The 18,001-nt window shown below is 41.0% G+C and overlaps 1 protein-coding gene and 2 pseudogenes across 1 annotated transcript; 2 read left to right on the top strand and 1 right to left on the bottom strand.

The window, feature by feature from the left end:
- The first annotated feature begins 3,698 nt into the window (after positions 1 to 3,698).
- On the top strand, positions 3,699 to 5,550 carry LOC131872851 (uncharacterized; annotated as a pseudogene).
- A 9,748-nt stretch (positions 5,551 to 15,298) lies between these two features.
- On the top strand, positions 15,299 to 15,823 carry LOC131872850 (pescadillo homolog). Its single transcript, XM_059216158.1, has one exon. It carries the CDS (start codon positions 15,299 to 15,301, stop codon positions 15,821 to 15,823), a length of 525 nt encoding a protein of 174 aa, XP_059072141.1.
- Positions 15,824 to 16,194: 371 nt separating this feature from the next.
- On the bottom strand, positions 16,195 to 16,926 carry LOC131872853 (uncharacterized; annotated as a pseudogene).
- Between the last annotated feature and the right edge of the window lie 1,075 nt (positions 16,927 to 18,001).

The raw sequence follows: 18,001 nt of genomic DNA, 5'->3' as shown, positions 1-18,001 counted from the left end.
ACCAAAAACTGACCGCCACTAGTAGAGACAACTACCTTTCCCCCTCCCAAGCGCACAGGCAAAAAATAACAACAGCAACAACGGCAGCAGCACGCTAACTTGCTGCTGCTGGCCTTTCAGCTCACTAGCAGGGCAGATGAAGCCTACTAGAGAGGGGTATACACAACCAGTTTTGCGCGGCGGAACTGAATGCATAGCCTCTTTCGCCTCCAACCACCGCTATCATTCGGCCCTTCTTTAATGCGTTCGCAATTGCAAGCGCTCGCATTCCAGTAGAAGTAGTGGAAGGGAGCAAAACTTTGGCCTTCTTCACCCAGCCGCAACAGCAAAAGCGGCTGCACATGTCTGCTACCTATACTGGCCAGGCCAGCTCAACTAGACTGCTCAGCAATCCAACTTGCCAGCTTCGAGCACTGGACCAATATAACAACCAACTGAAACGCAACTTGGATAACACCATCTCTCGTTGGAAATAACATGGCCAGCGAGATGAGCCACGCCAGAGGGAGGATGAATCGGATCGAATTGAATCAAGCCTGACCAATGATGGATTGAGAATGAACTGGGAGAGAGAGAGAGAGCGAAAGAGGCGGAGAGAACATTTGCGAATTTGAAGAACATTTTGTCTTAAAATGAAAAAGGGTTCACGCAGGCGCGTTGCGTAGGCGCGCTTCATTTTAAAATATCTGGTTCATTCGGTTACGGTGGCGACGTTTCAAGTCTGTCCAAGCAGACTCTGAAGCAGCTCTGGTTAGCTTCGTTGCAAATCATGAGCTAGGATAATAACATGATAGTCGCTCTCACTGCGCTAATTATTATCATCGCCAGCATCCTCGTTTCAGGTCAACTCAGCTCAAAGAGGTGAGAGATAAATATCAAGCTTGGATGTGTGTGCGTATTGTGTGTGTGTGTGTGTGCTTGTGTTGGATCATCATAAAGGCCGGTTTATTGCCGATTTGCTTGATTTCAAACGCTCATATCAACACTTCAAGGAGTCATAGTTCGAGCTCAAACGATCTCAATGGCTCTTCCCATCTCTCACTCATGCAGACATTCTTTTATGCTAGTCTGACACAAGCCAATCATCGAATGATTCTTGTAGAGTTTAGATTTAGTTTATGAGTGAGATGGTCGAGAGAGTTGGGTCATAAATGCTATTATTGTGTGAATTTTCATCGTTGGACAACTAATGGCGCTGTGACTATGCGTCTCGATCAATCAACACAGGACAACCGAGCGTTTCTTTAATCTGCCTTCTGGGGTTCCTGGATCCGAGCTGGCATTTCAACGCAACTTATGAGGTCTCCTGTTTTCTCATCAAGCAGACGCAAGAAAACATTTACATTCAACTTCGGGTAGCTACGTAAAATGGGGTAAGGAAAGCTTGAACTTGTAAGATTCACCAGCTTTAAGTGGGCAATCAAAGCCATAGTTACCACAAGCGAGGTCCGGTTTCACCTCAAACGGCACAGGCAGCGCGTTTAGCTTTCCAGCCACCTTCACTTTAACCTGCTCGATATTTTGCCCTGATGAACATTTTGTGGTTGTTGGGTGAGCGAGTGTTGGTTGATATTCAAATTATAATTTCAAATAAAAAGAAGAAGAAGAAGAGGAAGAAGGAGAGTATAACAGTCAGGCCAGGAATGGTGCCAATTTTGCAAAACAGCTAACCTGCTCAACTTAAAGCATTATTCAAATAAAGTTTGCGGTCAATCTGTTGCTCTCAACTTACTTGGCACAAAGTCTAGCTCAATCGTTTTGTTGAATCCGCGCAGGAATGAACATGGCTCAAACGAAGAATCGCAATCGCTTATTCTAACATTCTTAACATCTGCTAAAGATTTATTTGAATCTTTTGTGTGAATTGATTTTTGAACATGAGGTTAGTGATGATAACATTGTTTACCTATCAGTGAAAAGTCGAGAAGATTTAACTCACCACAAACAGTGTATTTTGTAGCATAACTTAATTGTGCAAAGGCCAATAAGGCGGCTATTAAAATGTTTATTATGGTTTTGATCATGTTAGTTTATAACTGTATACTTTCCTAGAGTTCAATTAGAAAATTCTTTTTGCTCTAACTGGTATTCTATCAGTAGTGTCAACAGAGCAGAAATCTAAATGACATCCTCTTGGCATAAAGCTTCATTTGATATAAGTTATAATCTTATTCACAGAAATTAGAATGGCCAGATCTGCTCTGTATTCACTCACATCGCCCTTTAAGGCATCCAGTAGATCTCATCTGGTGGCATTACTCACGCTCATGACAACCCCAAGTTATGTTACCACTACCACCATTACCGCCGCCCCCGTCGACAGTAGAAAGGGAGAAAGGAAAATGATTTTTTCCATATTGTTCAGTTGCTGTGTACAAAGTGAGTGCTTTTTTAGGCTTGATGGATGTGTGTTCAGCATTATATTTGTGCATCATCATCATGATTAAAGAGAGTTGAAGATTGCGATAAGATTCACAAACTGTTTGCCCTCTTCCATATAAAAGAGCAAAGCCTCTAGCGAGTGGAAGGAGTTGCAATGGTCTATAGTACAAATAGTTGGTTTGACTTATGGACGACTTGTTAGCTAACAAAGCCTACAATGTATGCACAAATGTCCTTAAATATGAACTATTGAAGATATCTATTTGAATTATAATGATTCAGTATCACTTGCTTTCGTGCAAAGCTAAGTTTGCAGCTAGGCCTAAGTAAGTAGATCATTGATTGATAAACAATATGATTCGACATCATATTGTTTGTGATGGCATGTAGACATATTATCCGAGAAAGTTAGGTCCCTCCTCCACATCATAAATATAATCTCATTCAGGGGTTATATCTCTATTAGAAAGATTGGTGGACTAGTTTGTTCGGAGCGCATGTGCCGTAGAATATACACCAGCTTTCAGTTATCCATCATAGAAAGCTTTGAGGGTAATAATTGTGGGTTGAATTCAGGTCAATATTAGTTGGCTTGAATCTACTATTTGGGGATGAATGATTTGAATCGTTTGTTTTGTAAAAGTTTTATCCATAAGCTAATTCATGTTGCTCACTCGATCAGAATTTCAGCAACAGACAGGAAGTTCAGGTGAAGCGTATTGCAAAGTAACCCCGACCCGCTTGATCACCAAATAGTATCAAACCTGGAGTCCCCTTCAACCGATGATTTTACGAGTACGATTGAGAACAGTTATGTCGGAACTAAAAGTTTAACTTTTGAGCTAAACTCAAAAGGGCTATTTCAAGCTTCAAACTGAATTTCGAGATCTCTTCTTGGGCACCTAAGTCTTGGTGCGGCCAGCAAGAAGTCAATTTGAAAGGAATTATAGCAGCAAACAAGTAGATAGATCTATATCTCAAGTTTAATCATGTGAGCGGTTACCATAACATAAATTGAGGGAATCAACTTATACAGACAGATCACCTACAGTAGAAATATAAAAAAGAAACTCGAAAATGTGTACAACTCGTTGCAAAATAAAAAGCTGTCGTCTGTCTCTCTCAAAGTAGCGTTGCCACAACCGCGTGGCTGACTTTCGCCAGTTTTACTAGTCGCCGGGTTCCGAGCTACTATTCAACTCGGTTAGTGATATTAGGATTTAAAATTGTAATTCTATCATTTTCAATCACCGCGCTAATAAATTATTGGATATTAATAAGATTACTCCTGGGAACAAGCACAACTATGCCTTCAGATTCGAAAAAAAAAGCGTGATGCTAAGAAAAAAGAGGCGCAGAAGGCAAGGAATCAGCCTGCTGGTTCTTCGACTAAATCGAACAACTCCAATGGAACTGACAAAACGGAACAAGATAAACTAATTGAAGTTAACGGGGATTGCGTTGACGAGCTTACTGCGATGCTAGAACACGATCTAGAACTAGCTGCTCAAGCTAGATCTTGCACCGGTGTTTTGGGTATTGAGGCCATGTCGAGAGATATTAAAGTAGATAATCTATCGATCACTTTTCATGGTGTTGAAATTTTGAACGAGACTAGATTAGAATTAAATTATGGAAGAAGATACGGATTGATTGGTTTCAATGGTTGTGGTAAATCGACTCTATTCTCTGTGATAGGTAGGCGTGAAATCCCGATCCAAGAGCAAATCGATATCTACCACCTAACGCGCGAGATACCTCCATTAAATAAGTCCGCTCTTGATGCAGTGCTCGATGTAGAGAAGGAAAGAATAAAATTGGAGAAGTTAGCTGAAGAGTTGGCTGAGAAAGACGACGAGGAGTCTCAAGAGCAACTTATTGATATCTACGAGAGGCTGGATGATATGGGCGCTGACAGAGCAAAAGCTAAAGCCGGTTACATACTTTATGGTTTGGGATTCGATAAGCAGATGCAGCAAAAAATGTGTAAAGACTTCAGTGGAGGATGGAGGATGAGAATCGCTTTGGCTCGTGCCCTTTATTTGAAACCCCACATGCTGTTGCTTGATGAACCTACCAACCATTTAGATTTGGAAGCTTGCGTCTGGTTAGAGCAAGAGCTGAAAAATTATAAGCGAATTCTGGTTATGATATCACATTCACAGGACTTCATGAATGGTGTCTGTACAAATATCATCCACCTGGACAAAAATCGATTACATTATTACACTGGAAAACTACGACGCTTTCATTAAAACCCGTCTCGAACTTCAAGAACATCAAACAAAACGATTCAACTGGGAGCAGGCCCAAATCGCACACATGAAAGATTATATCGCAAGATTTGGTCATGGTAGCGCTAAGCTCGCACGTCAAGCTCAGTCCAAAGAGAAAACTTTGGCAAAGATGGTGAACGCAGGCTTAACTGAAAAGGTGACCTCCGACAAGTTGATGGAATTTTATTTCCCCGCTTGTGGAAAGATCCCCCCTCCTGTCCTCATGATACAAAACATCTCGTTTAGATATTCAGAAAAATCTTCTTGGATTTATAAAGATCTGGAACTCGGCATAGACTTGGATAGTCGGATAGCACTTGTAGGACCGAATGGTTGTGGAAAATCCACTTTCTTAAAATTGATTTGCGGCGATCTAATCCCTCAAGATGGTCTCATCAGAAGACATTCTCATTTAAGGATAGCCAATTATCATCAACATCTCGCCGAAGCTTTAGATCTATCTCTAAGTGCTTTAGAATATATGATGAAGTGTTTTCCAGATGTCAAGGAAAGGGAAGAGATGCGTAGGATAATCGGCCGCTATGGTCTTTCTGGTAGGCAACAAATCTGTCCAATGCGCCACTTGTCCGATGGTCAGAGATGTAGAGTTGTTTTTGCATGGCTTGCATTTCAAGTTCCCCACCTTTTACTTCTTGACGAACCCACTAATCATCTTGATATGGAAACAATAGACGCCCTCGCTGACGCTATCAATGATTTTGAAGGAGGAATGATACTGGTGAGTCACGATTTTAGGCTTATCGGACAAGTGGCCAAAGAGATTTGGATTTGTGAGAATTCAACAATAAGGAAATGGAACAAGGGTATCATCGAGTACAAGAATCATCTAAGGAACAAAATGTTGAAAGAAAGCGAGTTTGAGACAGGCTAATAAATTCTTCACTTGGGCTTTATCATCACGCGACGAGCTGTCACAACTTTGTCCGTTTTTGCATAATAGCTTAGCTTTCCGTCCATTCCTTGTTGAAGAATTAATCTAGAGCCTATTGAGTCTTTAACATCAATTTTGTAAAACTTGGAATCTATCCTGAGCACGGGTTCATCTGTGTCGATACCAATCACTTGTATCTGCTGGCCTCGAACGCTATCTAAATCGAAATTACCCTCGAATTCAATAACAAGGTCCTCCGTTTCCTCTTCAGCCATTTGAAATAAGGCACAAAATGAATACCTTGTGGACAAAAGTGAATATTAATTATTGTTGTATCATCAAGGAGTCAAACAATCGCATTAAAACAAATGCAGCTCGTTTTCAAAGCTTGCAGCGTGCAAGTAGCATGCCATCAGCGAATGTGCGCCAGATGGAACTTTATTTTTCTTGATTTTGCGGCGTACAACTGATTATGTGCGCTCGACTGAAAATTTGGATTCTGTAACAGTGCTTGCGAATTCTTTTGATTTTGATTAGAGCGCTGACTTCTTGATTGATTATGTTTTTCGCCTGTTTATGTGGAAATCTTTGTAAACAATTTCAGCCCATGGTTGTAGAGCTAAACTTAGCGGAGGAACCTTTCTTAATCTGCCAGCGATAATTTTGGGACGAAGAAGTTGATTTTCCTCACAGTTGATACTCTTTGGACCGCATCAAAGCTTGCTCTTTAGCGGTATTAGTGTACGCCGCACAAGGTTAGTTCCACCATGGAAATCAACTCTCACAATACATTACTTGGTACCCTCCTACCTGCTGGAAATCTCCAGTGAGAGCTCAAAACAATCAGGTTTTATAAGGTAATCTCGTATGAGATAAGGAGGCTGTTTGTGTTTGTGCAATTGATGCACTGCCTGGAGCGCGTGTCGTAATCACATAACGGTAATCTTGCGTAAGTTTTTACCTCTAGAATATCTCGAATATCATGATTCGGCCTTTTTTCCCATTGACTTCAATTTTTTTCTGTTTCAACCATGTTCAACTGACGATTTTAATGCGAGTTTAAGATTCAGACATTTCCAATTTTAACTCTCATTTCACATGATTTAAATAGAATTTATATAAGTTACACAACAATCACCAACTCATCAAGATGACAAGTATCAATTTCAAAACCAACAATGCCTTTAGCATAGCAATACGGTACTTATTTATAGTCAGCTTTTTTGCTTCTCATCATACTTTACCGTATGGTTTCCATCTAAGTAGAGAACCGCGTGGATTGAGCCCATCCAAAGTAAGATCAATCATGGGTGGCTTAGATGAATGTTCAGAGGTATCCGATGTAAAAGATTGCCCGGACGATCTTCTAGAAACTCAACTTCCGCCGACAATAGTACTTTGTTTGAATAGCTGCGCAACTTGTGTAAAACAGTGGAGAATAGGTGTTTATAAAGGCAGGAACTGCGCCAATGATTGCATGCAACAACTAGAAAAACCTGTGGAATCTATGGATCCGGATTGTAGTTTGCTAAAGTACTTCAACTCGACAGTTTTAGCGAGTGTTTAGAACTAGTAAGATAATTTATTCAAATTGTAAGTGCTATCTCATTAAAACTTGTGTCATATTTTGTTCAAATTATAATAGTGATAGTTATTTTGATTTATATCACTGTAGACTTGGAAGGCACTACCTCGAGTGTCGTGATTTCTTGAGAGGTCAATTACATTGTTGTTAACATTGTTCATAGCTTTGATTATGATAGCCATTATCACTTGTCATAGATGGTAGTGGATGGTAATTACTATTACTGCTATTTCCGTTGCTGTAAGAATTATTGTTGTTAACTACTGGATTTCTAGCGTAAATACTCTCTTGTGTCCTATTCAACCCTTGTTCAGATTTGGCTTGCGGTGGATAATGTTGATAAGTTAAACTTGTGCCTGTCATGCTACCCTGACCGTAACTAGTAGCTCCATTGGAAGATGACATAGAGCTAGAATTTTCAAATTCAGATGGGAAAGGTTTCTTGATTATATCATCATCATCATCGTCATCATCATCATCTGACATGAGCCCATTCAACTTGGGCTCGCTAGAGGCTCGCGCCAACTTTTGAGCGAGGCTATGAGCATAAGCATTTCGCAGTTGGCTTCTATTGCCATACGTTCCATTTGGTAGGAGATCAATTGTACTTTTACTTGAGATGTTTAGGCTTTCGTTGAATCTTTCATTTAAGACGCTTGAGCTGTCGACACAAGATGAGGAGGACTGATTGCTAGGCATAGGAAATAGAACCTCATTGACATTGTTTACGTGGCTATCTTCTTATCCGACTTTCCAGCAACCATCCAAACGTTGGCAGATTGTTGATTTTCGATAGTTTCCCTTAGTTTTCTGTACCACATTTCACTGCCCATTGTTGAGAGATTTAGAGTTGCAGTGAAAACATGATACCAAGCCTTCTCGAGTTTCACAGATTGCTCGAGAAGTTTTCTACTTGACTTTCCATCACGCCGTAAAGTATCCTCATCTCTAGCATTAGACTCTAAAGATTTTGCTGCTCGTGAACGAAACTCTTTGATGATTGATTTAGAATCAGTCTTCATAAATATCACGATTGGCGCCAGATTGGCATAATTCAGTTTCTCCACTGCAGAGGGTGTTATGTCTAGTAAGGCATGCTTGCCTTGGTCAATAACTTCTAGTATTCCTGGAAGTCGTATAACTTTGGGATGTTCTTGTGATCGGTTAAAACCAGCCGGATAAGAATATTTCTCTGGATAGTCATTGAGAAGTTTTTCACAGCGCGACATCAGCAAGAGGTCCGAAAATCACCACTGGTCTACAGAATCCTGGATGCTTAAAGACAACACGTTCATAGGTCGGTAATTTAATACTACCTATATCGAATACAACATTATCCCAATTATCTTTACAAAAGGATTTAGATCTTTGAGCGACTCGTCTTTTCAAGAAACTTACTCGACCAACGCTTGCACTTAGCGCACAATTTGAGCTAGACGGTCCACTGATAGTGCCGCTAGCTTCGTTCAGCTCGACAGTTCTTTGTTCAAGCGCGATTTCATCAGCTTTGTTTTTGTCCGGAATGAGACCTTTGTCAGAATCTTTTCCATTGGTTTTAACTCGAGCTGCCAACCAATATTGTAAGCCATAATCACTGTTCTGTAGAGTGTCAAGAACATGCAATATATCTCCCTTCTGAAACGACAACTCCATTTTATTTCTAGTTGCTGTGTATGAGAAATTAGCTTTTTATATAGAACTTCTCTAGCTCTTGCTTAGCAGACGATGATAAGCTAGATACTGCCCTGCTATGAGAGGATATCGAAGTTTGCTGCTGCTGCGTGGGTCTCATGACTGATGTTGATTGAGACGACCGAACAAGGGTTGAATTTAAACTAGTTTGCTCAGGTGTTGGTGGTATAGTGGGTGGGTTGTTGATCATATACGGTATCATGAAAACAAGAATTTGGGGTTGCCCTGAACCATTGGACATGGCTTGCATAGCTGCTTGTTGAATTTGAACAGAGGCACTTTTGGATTTGCTCTGCAGCAGATGCCGGGAATCATGATTGTTGTCATAGGCACTAGTTGTTGTCCTGGTTGAGCCGCAGATTGAAGAACCGGTTGCTGTTGCTGGACTTGATATTGTTGAGGTTGTTGATACTGCGGTTGTTGAGAATTTTTGTTTGTGAGAACAGGTGACATGAGTATCGCTGATTGAGTGTGATTGTTATTGGACATGCCATTTGTTTGCGGCAAGATTGTCGTGTGATTAGCTAGATTGACAGGTTGTTGATGTAGTTGTTGTTGTTGCTGATGTAGTTGTTGTTGTTGTTGTGACTGAGGAACTATCAAAGAACTGAAAGAGTTCATGGTTGTGGAGTCATTTTTTGGTATATGAGTCTGAGGCACAAGAGGTGCCATGGGTGGAGGTGGTGGAAATTGCATATGTTGTTGAGGTTGGTTTTGTTGATTTTTGTTAGAATAAAAAAACTGCGGTGAAAGGTGCGGGAAGTTTCTGAAGAGATGTCTGAGACGATGCTACAGTGGGCTGTTGATGGGCTCTGATAAGCCCACTGGCTTGGTACGTATCCCGAACGAGATTGTTCATGTTGGATGATATACTTGCAGAGGGCATATCAAGTTAGAAGTTGATGGTATTCGCCTGGACTGGACTTATTAGTAAAATCAATTTGCTACAGTGTGGAAGATCAGGTTTCGAATTGCTGAAGAAGTCGATTGAGGATTTGGCGATCTGCATATGCTATCAAGATTCAAGCTCGATCATGATGGTGATGCCAGATGGTACTTGAGATTGTATAATTGGAGAGTGTTAATTTAAGGCGAATTCAAACAATATGTGGTATACTAATCTATTTGAGTTGGCATGGTTCTTGAAAATTTAATGGTGGGTGATCTTATTTTTTATGGACCGATGATTAACTGGATTTGTGTCAATGGCCGTCAGTTGTTGTTGAGGAGCATCAGTAGAATAGCTTGCTAGGTTATGAGTTCAAAACACATATCATTTAATATAAGGGCATTGTTGCTTGTTTTGTAAATAATTGTATACGCTTCGTTACCAATATTTGTGTTCAAATAACTCGCTTGCACAATCACTTTCTTCAGCCGGTGAGCTTGGACTGAATAATATCCATCATGTGAATTGATTTGGTCGCAACTAAATAAGGAGCCGTGCCAATGTTTCGAGCGAGTAAGTTTGGTTTCTTTCTCTATATCAAACAATCGGGGAGGTCGCCTTCTATCAATCTGCCACTGTTGCTGGCCAGCCAACAAATAAATGCCTAAAAGTGTGCTAAAGACTTGCTAGATTGAAGTAAGAATGACTTGTATAGATTGCAACTAGGCACCATCACTAACAGCGTTGCGAGTAGTAGTAGGCTTGCCCTGTTTCCTTTCTAAAAATGCCAATGTTTCAGCTCTTTGTGTATATTTGCTACAAAAAGCCTTCTTATGTCGTCTATGTTAGTTTACCTGTCTGCATGCTAAAACTTGTAATCGTCTGCTACCTTAAACCTGCCCACCTGCCTTGCAGAACCCCGCGCTCGGCGTGTATCTATCTGAGTTTGGTGGACAGTTTCAACTTTTTGAGAAGACGACAAGATGAGAGAGCGAATGTATGTTCATATGACAAGCCAGCTCCGAGATGAACGCGATCGAACGTATCTGAGCGAGTCTCTATGAAGTTGATTTTCAAACTTATCCTTTCTACCTGTTGCTCTTTTTCACTGAATGCACTGCCGCCGCCGCCAGCACCGCTGAACGGCTACTTTTACTAACACCACTTCAATAACTTGCTTTTGTCAATGGTGGCACTACAAACAATCTGCTTAAATAGCAAAATAAACGTCAGGTTTATTGTTTGATGAGCTAAAAATTGTTCGAAAGCTGAGAGAAGGAGGTAGTTGTTGCCGGACGCTTGTTTGTCGCAAGATAGCTAAAAATTAGTCAGCCTCAAAGTGTCTTTGTACTGAAGTTGTTGTTGTTGCTGTAGTTGTTATAGTGATTGTTATTGCTGTTTCTGTCGTTGTTGCTAGCTAATGTCTTGCGGGCTAACTGGTTCTATCAGCTAAAGTTTATGTTCCCCGCACACTTTTAATAATAGGATATGAAATTTCCATAGAAGAGGATGGTCAAAATTTGCTATCGTTCAACCACAAGCTGGCCACTTTGCGCTGACCGATACAGAGAGCCGAATATATTTGGCTTGCTTGTTGAATATCAAACTCAAACGAACGAGCAGTGCGATTCTTGCTAGTTCGTTCTCCAATTTTTGTCTGTGTTTGCGCTTGGAACAGAGATTCTCGCTAAAGAGAACGGCAAAAGCCGGCCGAACAAAACCTTCACTCGCTACAAGCAGACAACATGTCTCTGGCCTCCGTAACGCTATTCCACTGTTGTTTGAAAGCCAGCGGCGCTACCAATCGGCCGCAAATAAAGCTGGCTGCATCACAGAATTGTACGCAAACGTGCCACACAGTGCTGTGGTTGCCGTTGCTGGACACCAGAACAAGTGAAGGCAAATACGTTAATGTTTGCTTCACTTTATACTATTAAAACCAACTCGTAAGGTTTCCTCGTCGTTGTTCCCTCCAGGAAGAGTGAGATTTGCAAAGAAAGGGGGCCGCAAGGGCTTTCTATGGAAGCAAGTGCCATACAACAACGTCGTGTTCCCATACGATCACGATGGTGCATCGGTCAATTTACATGCGATTGGATTGGCGCAACAAGAGGGAGCCATCGTGAGAAGTCTCCTTGTTGTTGTTGTTGCTGTTGTTGATGCTGCTGCTGCTGCTGCTGCTGCTGGTACCAATAGCTCCACACAAACAGTCTCTTCTTTGTCTCAATCGCTATCGCTGCCTTTGTTAAGCGTCAACAAGCGTCAGGTTGGATAATATCTCTAGTTATCAATTTTAGATTTTGTTCAACATCCTGAATCGCTGCTAGCAAGCTCGTAATAAGATTTATCCAATTTTCAATGAAAAATTTAATTTGTTGCTCATCCCTATCCAAGGCGATACAGTTCTATCTAAAGCAGGTTGCAACTAGATCAGCAAGCGAAAGTGTTTATTTACAATCAACGCATTGAGCAGAAACCATATGACAGCAGTCCGAGTAGAGCGAGATGAATAGATAGATAGGTAGATAAAACAGGTGGTAGGTAGATAGAGCTTGATGAATGGGGGGCAATGCAACCCTGTCGACCATGTCAAGATGTGTCAGACCAACACGAAAGTCGGCACCAATACGCTTGTATGAATGACGCTACATCTGACCGTAAGCATTCAGAAAGTTGCCATCGGCGGCCATCGAAATAATCTTAAGCGGTTTGCGCGACGACGTCACCAACATGTCAAGCAGGCCGTTCAACTGGTCTTGAAACCAAGCCTTCACTAGCATGAGAGAGTAAGACAGATCTGGCGAGAGAGAAAGAGAGAGAGGTGGGACTCCTCTCACTCGATTTTCTTTCGTCCAATGGTTGAAATCACACGGCAACCCATGTCAACCAACTTGATGGATTTGAGAGTCAATTGAAGTCGCTTAATAAGTGCGGTGGTGGTTATAGTAATGGTTGTATTAAGTAGTGGTTGTTGTTGTAGTGGCCAAGTCTTGGCTGCCAAGACACACACAAACTGCTGTGGCCAACTGCCTGTCGACTGTTTGCAAGTGTTAGTGCTCGAGTCTGCGTTTGCTCGCGAAAGCTTGAGACGGGGATGCTGCTTATGTCTAATGACAGTTTTAGTGGTGGAAAAGGTCGAGATTTAAGTATTAGGGAACTTTTGCTTTCACTTTCAAACCACAGAAATACAGCTCAAGCAGGCAGAATGTAGTTGTAGGTAACCTGAACCTGAGTATTCAAGTTGATTCTCGTTCAAATGACTTCAATTCTTATCCAGAATCAACAACTCGCGCCGAGAGCATCACTTAACAGTTAGCTCTCACTCGTTTTTTGAACATTGAAAGAGCGCATTGCCATCTGTCACATAAAAATTGACGATGTAGTCAAGAATATATTACGTTGATTTTATGATGCTGCTGATCTCTAACTGATCTAATTTCTTTCGCACGGCGAGGTTACATTAACAAATCGCAATCCATTTGAAAGTCTGAGATGATGATTCAAGCCGCCCGAATCAGGCGGCGAATTAGGCACGCCCTCTATACTGTCCACTTGGGGGCGGGTTATCAAAGCGGGCGCTTGTTTTCTGCGAGCACATGGTACGCCGGTGTAAACGAAAACCGCGTGGCTCACAAACCTCACAGCTACTCAATGGCAGGCCAAATTTAGTAATTCTCATGGCGAAAATTCTGTCAACTTTATTCTGAACTTTTCATCTCATCATTATAATCGATCAGAAGAATCATCCAAGAGACCGGATGCCCGAAAAACCAACTAAAAAGAAAGTCTCGAGAATCAGGAAAAGAGTTGTAGCTTACAAGCTGACTCCTAACTTTTATACTTTCGCCAGCGTAACCCTTGTTTTCAGACTCAAAAGAGAGGTTCCTTTGGAGGATCGCGAATTTACATTCCTGCTTGCTACCCGCGATACAAACTGCTCATGGTGATATAGCAAATCAAACAGACACATTAAGATTTATTTCTATTGATCCAAGAAACTACTCTGGCAATTATCAGATTCAAAACAATACATTATACTCGCGTTATTACTAGCTTGTTGCTTTTTGACCAGTGGAAAGGAAACGATTGTCGATTCGACATAGTTAAAACTGCTCAAACTCCTTGCTTCTCTCTCTTGGTAGCTCATACTATTAGTCATTCACAACTATTTTTGACAGGATGAAGAAGCTATCCAAAAGGAAAGTGAAAGAACGCCGTAAAGTTGGTATCGTGAAAGCATATATTTCACGAGCCGCCGCCATCAAAAAAATTCAAATACCTCTTGCTGATTTCCAGACGCCTATGTATTTTGAAGGGTATCTACCCGGTTGAGCCCAAAAACAAAAGTAAATTAACAGGGGGTAACACTCGGCGCAAAACTTATTTCTTTACCAAAGATATTCAGATGTTGATGAGCGAGCCGATTTTGCTCAATTCTGGGAGTTCAAGGTGTTCATGAAGCGGCTCACACGTGCTCAGGGCCGTCATGATCTAGAGAAATTTCAACAAGTTAATGAAAGCAAACCCATATACAAACTAGATACAGTTGTCAAAGAACGTTATCCGCGCTTTCTCGACGCATTAAGAGATTGCGATGATGCCTTGAGCATGTGTTTCTTATTTGCCATGTTTCCTAAGGGAAGAAATAAGCCAGATGATCTCATTGACTTGAGCAGAAAGTTAACTATCGAGTTCATGCATTATGTCATTCGAAGCAAGACGCTACGTAAAGTCTTTGTCACTATAAAAGGTTACTATTATCAAGCCGAAATCATGGGTCAGACGATTACTTGGATTGTTCCCCATCAATTTGTGATCGAACGTGTGTCGAATGTTGATTTGAATGTTATGAAAACCTTCACTGAGTTCTACATCACTTTATTAGGATTCCTCAATTATAAATTGTATAAATCAATCAATGCCATCTATCCACCTCAAACTATTACAAACAATCTAAGAGACTTGGTGAAAGCAAAAGGTGTTCTCGACAGTGCAATTCAAAAGCAGAGGAAAGAAAAATCTATAGAGGACAAAGATGAATCCGCGGATGATTCTCGGGATGAACTCGTCTCGGCTCTCAACAAGGACATTCGCGTCATCGAGAATAAGTCAGTCATGAGGGCAGAAAGCGAAGATCAAAAAATTGGATCTCTTTGAAGATCAAGACAATGAAAGCGAGGAAAAGATTAAGGATAGAAAATTAACGTTTCAACAAGTTCTTGCGCTGGAGACTTTATTTAATGGCTTGAAATTCTTTCTCAATCGAGAGGTTCCTAGAGAATCGTTGACATTTGTCATAAGATCATTCGGAGGAGAAGTTTCTTGGGACACTACACTCTTTCCTGGAGCCACATTTAATGAGTCCGATCCTTCAATAACCCATCAAATAGTTGATAGAGATTCACTTAAAGAACGTAGATTAGATAGAATCTATATACAGCCCCAGTGGGTATATGATTCGATCAATATGAGGGTACTCCTACCAACGGCGGATTATCTTGTCGGAGCAACCTTGCCGCCCCATTTGTCACCCTTTGTTAACGAAAAAGCGGGGAGAATACGTCCCACCTGATAAGACAAAGATGATTAATCTACTTAAGCAATTTGAATCCGAAAAAGCCTCGGAGGAAAAAGTAAAGAAAGGGGAGGCTGGTGTTGAAAGTGAGTTGGAAACGGACACAGAATTTGAGCAAGAACCTGCGAGTGAAATTGAAGAGGAGGGCGATAAACCGGCTAAAAAGAGGTTAAAGGCGACTGATGAAGACAAAAATGACATTGACTCTTATGATTCTAAGGCCTCGAGAAGCCGCTTGGAAAAGAATCGTAAACGTCGCGAGCGCGATAGCAACAAGTCGACGTCGAAATCCAAGATGAAGGTTAAACAGGGAAAATTCGCTTTTGAGGACAAAGATGAGCTGAAGAAAAAGGAAGATGCCGAATATAGGAAGATGGGTATTATGATGATTCCTAAAAAGAAGAAGAGGCTCTTTGATAAAATCACCAAAACACAACGCCAGAGGAATAAAAAGACCGAAAAAATGAAAGCAAAGCGAAGAATAGTTGATGCAAAAATTAAGAGCGATAAAAAGTTCGCCCAACAAAACTAGGAATCAGTAAAAAGGAGCATACAATAACCCATCTCTCTAATCTGACCTTTTATCTTACCTTTCTTCACATACAATTTTATAAATTGTATGTCGACATAATTTTAGTGATAGGTGCTGATTCTCGTCGATTTCACATTTAGGCACGTGGTAAAAGAAATCAAGTGAAAGATGAAAGAAATTTGAGGATAAGAAAGAGAAGTTGACGTCAGAAGAGAGTATGAGAAACCGATGAGCTTTGTTATGATTTTTGATAGTGTCCGCCAGCAGAGTCGACGGTCTAACAACTAGTATCCAATAAAGAATCAGTGTTTACTGGAGTACATGTGTGTTGAGGATAGACATAATTTTGGACCCCATATGAAGTATTCCTCTCAACAGGCCGTCAGCTCAGAGAAAGTTTGGTCTAACTCGTCAGATATATTTTTATACTTTTCACGTTCTTTGATAAGGCCTTCTTCCAACCTGTCGACCTCGTTTTGAAGCTTCTTGACAGTTCGCTCCGCAAACTCTGCTCTCGATTCAGCTTCATGTGCCCTCTCATGTGCGGTCGCAAGAGCTGATTCAAATGCTAGTTGCTGTTTTAATGTCTTCTCCTCACTACGCTCAATGTGTCTCAGGTTTTCACCAACACCATGAAGTTCTGCCTCATATTCAACACGTTTCGCCTCGGCGGGCCCTTGCTCGTTGCTCATATCTCTCGAGATCAATCTCGGCAAGCGCTAACTTTCTCGCCACTTCATCGTATTTACGATCGGAGTCCTCAGCGAGGAAGTTTTTGTTTCCCTTAGGGAGCTCTCAAGAGCTTCAATTCGATCTTCATCGGTGGATTTTCGGTGTTCAAACATCTTTCGTACTCTCTCGTCTTCATCAGCCATCTGTGAGGCTTCTTCAAGCTTTTGGCTTGATACCTTGAGCCTTTCCTCCGAGCGTTCAAGTTCATCTTCGAGAAGCTGAATCCTTCTATTGAGTGAGGACACTTCGCTTTCAGCTTGATCAGCCCGAGCTTTGTGCTCTTTAAGTTGCTTATCCGATTGTTCGGCTTTCTCGATAGCGTTTTCAAGATCCGCTTTGAAAGTTTGTAATTTTTTTCTTATGACTTCCATGTCCTGAGAAACGATTAGGTTGTTTAGGCAGTTCTGATGTTTTGAAACAATTCTTACAATATGATGACAGATCGAAAAACTTGAACAGGCGTGTTTTTGTAAATATGTCTCAATGTTTAAGTGAGTGGTGTTTTCTGTTTTAGTTTCTAATTGTTGAATGATTATTCTATACTAAATGAACTTTTACGGAGGAATGACTTTTGTTGTCATGATAAAAAGATTAGGAATAATTCGATACAACTAAATGCATGTGAGTTTCCAATTAAAACAGGCCAACATTAACTAATAAACGTTGTATTAGGTGCAAATTCAACAAAGTATGTTTTGTCTCAAATCAGATTGCTCATTTTCGCGAGCAATCCCATGAAATCGAGCCACAACGATAACAAGCAAAACTCCACCACCTTGCAGTGCAAATCAAACGGAGCAGAGCGCTTGTGAACTTTCACAGCACAAACACAAGCTAGGCCAGACAATGAAGCGTCATTGGTGGGGATTGGCATTTGTTTGTGCGGCTCCTGTGTCTATGCTTTTATGGCCTATACTCTTCCACACAAAGCATAGTTGATAGCTCAATTATGGCACCAAAAAGGAAACTTCATCAGATAGACTATAATTGCTCAAAGGGTAATTGAAGGGTTCAGGAACAGGTTGTTTGATAATCAAATTGGTTTATTTTATCTCTAAAGACTGAGTTATATCTTGGCTATATAATAATACGGATGATGTTTATACATTGAATTAACTCAACGTGTAGTTGTAGCCTGATTGAACTGACATGATCTCAGTGTCACCATCTATGCGAACCAAGTGTTTTTGCTCCGCATCTTGATCACTTGATTAGATAATCTTCATCTCATGATCGTGCTATCTGTTAGAAGCAAGTCGGCGACTAATTTGACGGACAGGTGAAACCTATGCTACAATTTGCACAATTTCTACAACATCCTGGTTAGTTTTAGAAATGGCTGTGCCAATTAGGAGCCAACTCGTTTAGCACCTCGCCTGAGAAACGTTTTTGAACTTACGCTAACCCCCAAACCACTTACTAACTGGCAGGCTAACCAAGTTGAAG

The sequence above is a fragment of the Cryptomeria japonica genome, unplaced genomic scaffold (genome assembly GCF_030272615.1).
Source record: "Cryptomeria japonica unplaced genomic scaffold, Sugi_1.0 HiC_scaffold_822, whole genome shotgun sequence".
Lineage (NCBI taxonomy): Eukaryota > Viridiplantae > Streptophyta > Pinopsida > Cupressales > Cupressaceae > Cryptomeria > Cryptomeria japonica.
The sequence above is the reverse complement of the archived record's forward strand: the minus strand, read 5'-3'. Positions and strand labels throughout refer to the sequence as shown.